The 9,841-nt window shown below is 34.7% G+C and overlaps 2 protein-coding genes across 2 annotated transcripts; one reads left to right on the top strand and one right to left on the bottom strand.

The window, feature by feature from the left end:
* Positions 1-5,291, top strand: LOC107490689 (uncharacterized). The gene is made up of 9 exons (XM_052262244.1): positions 1-298; positions 741-818; positions 1,146-1,580; positions 1,773-1,875; positions 3,118-3,222; positions 3,365-3,535; positions 4,017-4,187; positions 4,283-4,383; positions 4,713-5,291. Exons 1-9 carry the CDS (start codon positions 38-40, stop codon positions 4,758-4,760), a joined length of 1,473 nt encoding a protein of 490 aa, XP_052118204.1. The 5' UTR covers positions 1-37; the 3' UTR covers positions 4,761-5,291.
* Positions 5,292-5,443: 152 nt separating this feature from the next.
* On the bottom strand, positions 5,444-9,166 carry LOC107490690 (uncharacterized). The gene is made up of 5 exons (XM_016111500.3): positions 8,606-9,166; positions 8,140-8,298; positions 7,730-7,828; positions 6,782-6,928; positions 5,444-5,784 (listed from the first exon to the last, which is right to left on the bottom strand). The coding sequence occupies exons 1-5, from the start codon at positions 9,089-9,091 to the stop codon at positions 5,650-5,652; spliced, it is 1,026 nt and encodes a 341-aa protein (XP_015966986.1). The 5' UTR covers positions 9,092-9,166; the 3' UTR covers positions 5,444-5,649.
* Positions 9,167-9,841: the final 675 nt, after the last annotated feature.

Here is a 9,841-nt window from a genome sequence, read left to right as displayed (position 1 = left end):
CAACATTTCATAAACTCTTCCATATTACTAAACTAACATGATTCTTAACCACGTTGGCGCCGGATTTCGTTACCTCGACCCGGGTCGACCCGATCCTAATGACGGGATCCGAGTCTTTCTTCCGCATTTCTACCGCCGAAGAGTATCTCTGCCGTGTCCGGCAGCGTTCCACGGCGTGCATTTGGAGAACAAATGCGAGAAGCGAAGGTCGATATGCACCGCCGACGAGCTCCACCGCGTCCCTGTTTCCAACTCCGGTTGGAATCTCGCTCTGTGGCGCTACCTTCCTTCACCAAAGGTGCTTCTTTCTTTCATTCTCTTCGTCAAGTCTCCAACTTCAAGTATTTTACTGATACCCTTTTTCCAGTTCAATGATTCGCCATCTGGGTTTCTTTGAATTCCTTCGTTTGTATCGAAAACGCAACAAAAAAATTACTAAAGAAAAACTCCATTTTTAGTAAGTTTGAACGTTAGTTTCTCCAAGTTCCAAGGTAGTTTTGTTATAGAATGTTTAAATTTTAGTTTGCATTATGCGAGCTAAATTTCAATTTGATAAGATCACGTTCTGCCTACTTGAATTTTAGTTCAAATCAGAGTTATAGTTTCAGTAGAAGTTGCAAGAAAAAAAGGTTAAATTTTCAGTTAGTTACACCTAACCTGTTTTGCATGTGTTTAGAACTTTAGATAAAGGTATGAGCTGTTAAACACTTAAACTTGTTGCTATTTTTTTTTTTTGGCAGGCACCGATGAGGAATCACCCGCTTCTGTTGTTGTCAGGGGTTGCAACCAATGCTATTGGCTATGATCTCTCTCCTGATGTGAGCTTGTATTTTCCATTCAAAAGCATTTATAATTGATAACATTACTTTCATGGTTTTAGTTCATAAGATTTTTAGTGCAAGTTGTTCCTTGGAAGGGAAGTCATAAATTTTGTTACTTATGACAATAGTTTACTATTGGATCAGTGTTTTCCTGTAAAGAAGTGTGTACTATGAAAATTAGCCACGAAATATCATGTCGCCGACAAAATTACTCATGGATTTTTATTTTTCCATGGATAATTTTGTTAGTGACATATCTTTTGCAGGTAATTTTGGTTCACTATATAAAGAAGGTCTGCTAAGAGCATCTTGTGTTGTGTTTAGTCTTCATTTGCGCGATACATGGCGGCACAAGGATTCGATACATGGACTCTTGAGGTTAGAGGTGCTGGGTTGAGCACACATGGAGATAACTTGGAAGAAGATCCTGCAATTAGTGGCGGTAAAAACAGTGCTTCTTCTTCAAGAACATTGGGATTTAGTAACCTGGGTGCCTCTCTTGATACAGAAAGTACTCAATTGGAAAGGGGAGAGCCAGAGGTTGTAGCTAAATTTGAAGAATTACAGCAAACAACTAACTTGATGGATATTTTTCCAAGAATATTTGACAGACTTCAAGATATTCTTGAAGGCCAACAACTTTTAAACTATCGAGAGCGTTTTACTGCCAATCTAGAAGAATTTCAGAAGCAAGTTAAACTCGTTGCCAAGCACGAATGGGACTTCGACCATTATCTAGAAGAGGATGTACCTGCTGCGGTGAGGTGACGTTCCTTTGTAATACATTATTTCTAATTTGGCAATAGCTTAACATTATCTCTTATCTCCTTTCCAGTTCTTTGGTGAAATCTTGATATTTGTTCCATTAGTTGTGTTGTGTATAACAACTTTAGGCTATCTTATTTAACATATTTTCTCAATCATCAGTTTCATACTTCCTTAATTTATTAGATGGAGTACATAAAGGCTCAATGCCAACCAAGAGATGGAAAATTACTGGCAATCGGTCACTCGATGGGGGGCATTTTGTTGTATGCAATGCTATCACGTAGTGGTAAGTCCCACTTGTTTGTTGTCATATTTCTTTTGCTACTTCAGTAACTTTGAATTCATTACTTCATTGACAGATTGATCAAAACTTGTATTCAATTGCATTTTGGGGAAGTCTTATTTATTCTTGTGTGTTAATGGAGCACCTAAACTATAAAATAACATTTCAGAATAGAATGTGGTAGGATCCACATTTTAATATGAAAATGCCATTTTATGATTGTGTTAAGTACCCAAGTGGAGAAAACAAGAAGAGTGAGAGAAAAGAGGCAGTTAGGCTAATTAGAGAAGAGAGTAGAAGATAGCTCCGTTGCCTTTTATTTATAGCAGAAGCAGAAGAATGAAAGAAAAGAGGATTGAAAATGAAAATAGAGTGGGACTAGCTGATATAAAAAATAGGACATCTAGGGATAAATTCTGTTTTAGGAGAGACGATTGAGATTTGAGAATTTGTTTAAGAGGGATGAAGGGAATCAATAGGAAAACAGAAAAGATTTGTGCTGGGCAGAACCTTAGGAGAGTGGTATCCTCTCTAATGCTAACTTGTTCTGTACCTTTCAGCATTTTGTTTATCAAGTAATACATCAGAGACTGGGAGGTAATCACCTTAATATCTTCCTGCTCCTCTGATTGTTATACACTCTCTCTTCTACTGTGTCTTCTATAATTCTATTCTTACACTTCTTTTTCTTACTCTGTTGCTACTGCCTAGTCTTACAATTGATATCAAAGAATAGGTTGTTGGCGGCACGGAAAGAGCTACCTATAGGCTGAATTAAGATAAATACCGAATATTGATAGCCCATAGCCAAGTGGCTACTGTTGGGTCAATGTCTATAGAGTGAAGCCGCTGTGGACATCGACTCTCTAGTGTACTGTTAGGGACTTGGGTATTACAGGGTGCCAAAAGTCCTACGTTGAGTATTATGAAATGCTTGATGTTGTATTTAAAGAGAGTGATTTTTTCCCTTTAATAACTAAATTGAACTTGAGCATCTATTTTTATGCTCATCCCTTTTATAAACAGATGTGTAGCTCATTAATTTCATGAATCTCTAATCTTTTATTTATTTATTTATTTATTTTTGCTGTAAACAACTATGTAGAGGAGAGTTGATGATGTAAAAAATATATCCTGGCATGATGTTTATCCTCCTCTTTTATCCTCTGAGGAATTTGCTGGGCACTAGTCTGTTTATGTGTTAAACGACATTTCTTCTTATTTGCTACATAAATTGTATGTCAGGTTTTGATGAACAGGATCCTAGGTTGGCATCGGTTGTTACTTTGGCATCATCGCTCGACTATACACCTTCAAGATCATCTCTCAAGTTGCTTTTACCGCTGGCAAGTGATCAATTATACTGATTGTGTTGACAACACATTTTTAGTTTTTTGTCTTTTATTTTATTTTTACCATTTTCTTCTTTTCAAGTTAAGTGTGATGTCTACGAATCGAAAACTGAAGAGACTGTTTCGTTGTTCACAGGCAGAGCCTGCTCAGGCTTTAAATGTTCCTGTTATCCCAGTTGGACCATTGATGGCTACTGCTTATCCATTTGCAAACTTTCCACCATATATGTTATCTTGGCTAAAGTCTCAGATTTCAGCTCAGGACATGATGAATCAAAAGCTGTTTGACAGGCTTGTTTTAAACAACTTCTGTAAGTTCCAGTTTCATTTTTTTCCCCCTCTAACATTGTTTTTCAACTTTGTTACATGTCTTTCAGCATAATATATATGCATAGTTTTACGAAAGAATTTCATATGCAACTCTGCATAGTATGGCATCCAGGACATGGATCGAGAAGTCAATTATTGCATATTATATCTAACATGAATAACAGACTTGACACACACCCAAATTTTTCATGGAATCTAGACGCGTTTTATTGATTTGTTCCATTTGTTCAATCCTAACTTACCATATATTGCAGTCTCATAAGTTCTTGTCATTTGGTCCATACATTGAAAAGCAGTATAGCACCAGTTTCTTAGCTTAGATTATATAAATGTTATGCCTTGCATGCTTCGGTTCGTGTTTGTCAACTCCTTAAATACTATTATTAATTCATGCTCTTGCAAAACTTTTCTCTTCTCAACATTGTATGGTTTCAAAATTGACAACCTGAAAATGTTTGACAGGTACCGTGCCTTCTAAGCTTCTCTTGCAATTAACCACTGCCTTCCAGAAAGGCGGTTTACGCGATCGCAATGGAACTTTCTATTACAAGGACCACCTCGGCAAAAGCAAGGTTCCTGTTTTAGCAGTTGCTGGTGACCAAGACCTAATTTGCCCTCCTGAAGCTGTATATGGTATTAGATTGAACTATCCAATCCATTAAAGCTTAACTCTAAAGCCAAAACAAATTTCATTTATAGTATATTCATAAGTATAATCATACATGCAGATACCGCGAAGCTCTTTCCAAAGGATTTGGTTACATACAAAGTCTTTGGGGAGCCTGGAGGACCACACTATGGCCACTACGACTTAGTCGGTAGCCATTTGGTACGGTAGTTTCAAATATTTTCTGCTTATATATATATATATATGTGTGTGTGTGTGTGTTGTGTATTTTAATTGCCTCATTTAGTAACTGTTTTAGGACACAAAATACAGAAACTTTGAGATAATAGAGACAGAAAAAATATGTTCCCCGGTCCTCATATTTTGGATGGACAAATGAATCAGAAAATTTGTTGAGAGACAGACATTTTGCACAAATAAGTGTCTTTGTGATATGTATTAGCAAAACCTTATACATAGAATAACAATTTGAGATTTTATTCAATATAGGGTTTTACCTAACTTTATCATTGCCTACCCTCCAATTGCAGGTATATCCATGTATAACTGAATTTCTCATTCAACATGACATGCCTTAGTACAGTGCTCTTACCAAATGGTAATACCTATACCACATTCTTTTGTACATCAAGAATACTGAGTAGATGAAGCTATAGAGAACACCCTTTTCAAGGTCCTGCCAATGCATAAGCATGACTTGTGCTACTGCATAAGTTACTATGTGTAGTCAAAGGATAGGTACACGTCAAGTTATAGATGTCTGCAAAAGTTTGGACAGAATTCTGGGATTATTGTGTGTATATATATATATATAGATATTTGCTTTTATGGTCTTTATGATATATAAGACATATTCATGATATAAAAAGAAAATTTACATTTATTTATTATATTAATACCAAAAAAGAGAGAATAAATCTTTAAATTAGTTCTATGGAATATTTTCAATGGTCACATTGATGATTATTAGTCTCGTGATCCCGGCAATTACAGAACTATAAGGGTACTTTTGGTTGGAAGATAAATGCAGAGTGAAATTCTCTGACAAGGTTAATTTCTGGTTTAGTTCTAATAACTATGTATGTATGTATGTGAGTCTATATACAGAAACGGAATCGGCCAAACCACGGTTCGCAGGTTTTTTGGTTGAACTGGCCGATCTGATCCTATTCTGATAACACTGTATAGGAGTGTTTAAAGAAAAATATTTGGTAGTGTCTCTGTATCAATTTTAATAGGAAAGTAGAAAATTCACATGATATGAAAAAAGTATTATCCAATCATGTGACTATAAGAAAAATGACACATTTTTCAACTCCTCACAGAGAGAAAGTCATAAGTCTTAAAATATGCAAAGAAGATTGAAAAGCAAAAGAATGAATATTCTAGTTGCTTATATAATGCATATAAAAAACTATACACGAAATTAAGATGGAAAAAAAAAAAGAAAATTCAGAATTGTGCCACTCAGTGTCGAACTACAACTTCTTGCTTACAAACAGGACAGAAGTTCTTATGGACAAGCCATTGTTTTATACACTGAAAGTGATACTTGTGTTCACAAGTTAGCCTCCCAATTTCATCATCAGCCTCATACTCCTCCTGAACATATAACAAACACACGTGAACATGATACTAAATAATTTAACAAGCAGATTGTATTAAAAGGCTAAAATTCAATTCATATACTCCTTGTTTTGTTAATGTCCAATCATGAATTTAGGATGAGGACATATTTGGAAAACGGTTGCTGAAAATATTGTCCATATCCCAAAATTAGTGTTCCACCTCTTAATGCATGGGTCTTTCTGTGCCTAGAAAAGGCAATGGGTCTCCATGGGGCATCTATGCCCCCGCCCCCACCCCATCTCTAGTTAGTAAAATGTCATCTGTCTCTGTCTCCGTCCCATTTCTGCCACAGGTTCCGTTTATTTCTCTCCGTGGGGAAGATACCCGCGGATAATTAGATATTATTAATTTGTCCAATGTGTACAATGGAGGTTTAGAGAGTATTAGAGATATAACCATTAGTTGTATCTTTCTCTAACAGTAGAAGCTTTTGGGATGAATGGTTTCATGACTTGAGATGTTTATTATCTTAGTACTCGGATGATTATTTTGAATAGTATGGGTGATATTCATTTTGTAACTCAATAGTCTATTGTACACATTGTACACTTAAACCATAGGCTCCCTAACACTACCCATAGTCCCGTTCTCGTAGGGATTTTGTGATCCCCTTTTAGTCATTCCATCGTGGGTGCAAGTTCATTGAAAATTTGTGCCTATCCTTTCGTGTCCATTGAAAATTTGTAGCTCACCAAACCAAAATGGTGGACACTACTGCATCAATGTCTCTCGTGGACATGAACAGCAACCAAATGCTATCATAGATTGCGTTTGGTTAGTATCTATGGGCACAATATATATGGAATTGGGTAGGACATAAATATATTTTGCTCACAACGAGAGAAAAAACATAGATATTAATGTTCTATTTTTAGTGTCTCTATCTCAGTGTTCTGTGTCATCTTGTCTATCATTCCAAACACAATTATTAAAATAAATATGAAATTTTAATTTTAAAAAAAAAACTTACCTGACAAATGCTGCACTTTTTGTCTATTTGATGCTTTGAATGATTATTTGAAATTACATGCTTAATCTTCCTTATGTTGTGTCCCATCTCATCTTCTTTAAGTCCAGTGTTCACATGGCCAATTCTCTCACCCAACTCAAGCAATTGCTGCCAAACAAAGGCACAATCTTAAACAAGCATAATATGCTTTTCCAGATAGTGTATGTAATAAAAGAATTAAACAATGATAGACAAACCAGAAATCTAGACAATCATTAGATGCAACTCCAGATAGTATAATAAAAGAGCGAAATGTCAATTAGATCCTCGAGGATTTCGACCTCACACTAATTAGTCATTGAAGAAAAAAAGTACCAATTCTTCCACGATAGCAAACAGTAGATATGTATGTCTTTCCGTCAATGAATAATACAAAATGAAATAGAATTGTTCATATATTTCGTTATAGTAGATATGTATGTCTTTTCGTCAATGAATAATACAAAATGAAATAGAATTGTTCATATATTTCGTTATCTACAGTAGTGCGTGTCCTGTTGTTGTCACATGAGCATTTCCATGTGTATTATTTTTTAAATTAACCTTTATCAATTACTTTCTATTTGTTATAAATCCTATTCAAACAGGTGAAATTTTACTCCAAAAGTTGTTATTTACATAACGATCTTTCATAATACACATTAGAGTTGTAAACGATACATATAAGCACCACTATTAAGTTTTACACGATAAATTAATAGAAGGACATCACGTGTCTCCTGTTTGTTATCGTAAAAGACTAGATTGGTACTTTTTTTTTTCTTCAGGGACTAACTAGTCTAAAATCTAAATCTTCAAGAATCTAATTGGCACTTTACTCATAATAAAAAAAACACTCAAGTCAAGGATATAAAATATTGTTACAACCTAAAGAATAATAGAGAGAGCTTAAATATAGAAAGAACCCACCTCATATGACATATTATCAACATCAAGTCTCCAGTCTCTAAATTGGTCATGTGAATTTAATCTTCCACCCATTAATAGTCTTCCTTGAAGTATCATTATCTTTCAAAGTGTCATAAGAAAAATAAATGGTCTTAGCACATACAAGTCATGACATGATAATAGAGTTTTTCAATTTTTCATGCCAATTTCAAAGAACCAAATAGTTATGGTAACAAACAAATGGACAAGATTTTGTTCTCATCTCTAATTCAGAAAGGATTTAATGATTTGATCATTTATGTGTTTAAGTTAAAAGAAGCCTCACTTGAATAAAATGAGGCATGTTAATTCTGAATCCAATTAAGATTAATTATGATACATGCTTTACAGTTATGATCAACCAATTTTCACAAGAAAGAGTATGTGCCAACCTCAGCAAGACCATCAGAGGAGGGATGCGGAACGTGGCGATAGTATCTACCGGCAGCGAAAGACTCCGATCCAGGGCGTGTCACGAAAATGCCTTGATCATCATCCAAGAAAGAGAAGCCTGTGTTCATGGTGCGTCTTCCCAAATAAGGCGGAGGACGCTGCCAAATAGCAATAGCAGATTTGGAACATGTAATGCACACAATGCAATAAAACCAGAACAAGTCTAAAAGCAAGTGATTCAGATTCAATTCAGTGACTGGATACTTTATACAAGTCTTTGATCAATTAAGCACTCAAGAACTGTCATTGAGTTGAGGAAGAGAAGAGGCTTCAATTCATAACAATTATATGAAAATGAAAATGCAGTGTCTGAAGAGAAAACAACATAAATGAATCAATTAAATAAATAAAAAAGAAAACAGTAAGAATTGAAGTAGAAGAATGATGATGGGGAAAGAAGAATACCTCTTCCCTATGTATTGCTCTCTCAACAGCATCAAGGTTCCTTCTTGAAGAAGCATTCTTCCTTGCCACCACACAATCCACAGAAGCAGAAGCATGATCTGATGCAAATCCAATTCCAGGGCCACACCATACATCCTGAAAAGAAGAAGAAGAAGAAGCATGTTTATGGTGACATGTTATGCTGCTTTTTTCAGTGTTCCTCCTTCTGCACTTGTTGTTCTTCCTAGTGTTCTTCCAATCAGCAGAGGATCGAATCACAGCAGGAACTGAGACTACTTGTGATGATGCAGAAGCAGCAGTGCAACCAAGTCCCCTGAATGTACTCTTGTTCTTGTTTGTGGCGGTTTCATTGGAGAAAGAGGAGAGGATGAGAGAAGATATGGTGGATTTGCAGCTTGTGGTTTGGGTCATGGAAGGGACTTGCTGCTGCCTCAACTTGTTCCTCTCTCTTCTCCATTTCATATCTTGTTCTGTTACAACAGCCATCAGAGAAAGAGAGAGGTTGTGATGTTTCTGCAACTGAGAGGGAATAGAACTTGCTTGCCTTCTAAAATTCTATTATTGGATCCAACTCCCATATTATATTCTTGTAATATTTTTTTTTTCACCGTAGATACGGAGATTCGAACCGACAACTTTTTAAGTCAGTATGAGAAGATTATATCATTTGAGGTATAAGTCATTGACTTTATTCTTGTAATATTAAAGTTACTATTTTTATGGAGTCTAATATAGTATGTATTACTATTGTAACAAATTTTGTATAAATCTACGTCAAATTAGCTACTAATATAAAATATATATTAGAATACAAAATATATATTGAAAATAAATTAAACATATTTATTCATATACAAATATATAGTAGTTAATTTTGGTTTATTAATAATATTTTTGTATATATATTAAAAGAGTTTAATTTTAATATACTGATAGTATAAAATATTTTACAACTTCTATTTGTTTAGATAATTATTCACGCGGTTAATTTAAAAAATATATTTTTATTGACCTGTCATTATATAATTAAATGCAAATATAAAATTATTTTACAGATATAAAAAATGTATCAAAATTAAATTGGTATTTGAATACAGGAGGTTATATTAAAAGTCAGAATCAGAAAACCATTGATTTAGTTTTGGTCTTAGTATTAAATTTATGGAGAGTGAATGAATAATAATCAACTGTGGAGTTTGTTTTCTCGTGAAGGTGTTAGGTAAAGTTTGTTTGTTT

Source organism: Arachis duranensis, chromosome 5, assembly GCF_000817695.3.
Source record: "Arachis duranensis cultivar V14167 chromosome 5, aradu.V14167.gnm2.J7QH, whole genome shotgun sequence".
Taxonomy (NCBI): Eukaryota; Viridiplantae; Streptophyta; class Magnoliopsida; order Fabales; family Fabaceae; genus Arachis; species Arachis duranensis.
This window is presented reverse-complemented; position numbering and strand designations above follow the sequence as displayed.

Bases quoted from the DNA above. Each gene is read 5' to 3' on its own strand.
- LOC107490689 (XM_052262244.1), top strand. From the start codon at position 38: ATGATTCTTAACCACGTTGGCGCCGGATTTCGTTACCTCGACCCGGGT. The intron at 3,223-3,364 runs GTGATCAATTAT...GTTCACAGGCAG, and splicing joins GTTGCTTTTACCGCTGGCAA to AGCCTGCTCAGGCTTTAAAT. The intron at 4,384-4,712 runs GTACGGTAGTTT...CTCCAATTGCAG, and splicing joins ACTTAGTCGGTAGCCATTTG to GTATATCCATGTATAACTGA.
- LOC107490690 (XM_016111500.3), bottom strand. From the start codon at position 9,091: ATGGCTGTTGTAACAGAACAAGATATGAAATGGAGAAGAGAGAGGAAC. The intron at 7,829-8,139 runs GTTGGCACATAC...ACACTTTGAAAG, and splicing joins CCTCTGATGGTCTTGCTGAG to ATAATGATACTTCAAGGAAG. The intron at 6,929-7,729 runs GTGGGTTCTTTC...TTTGTTTGGCAG, and splicing joins TTGATAATATGTCATATGAG to CAATTGCTTGAGTTGGGTGA.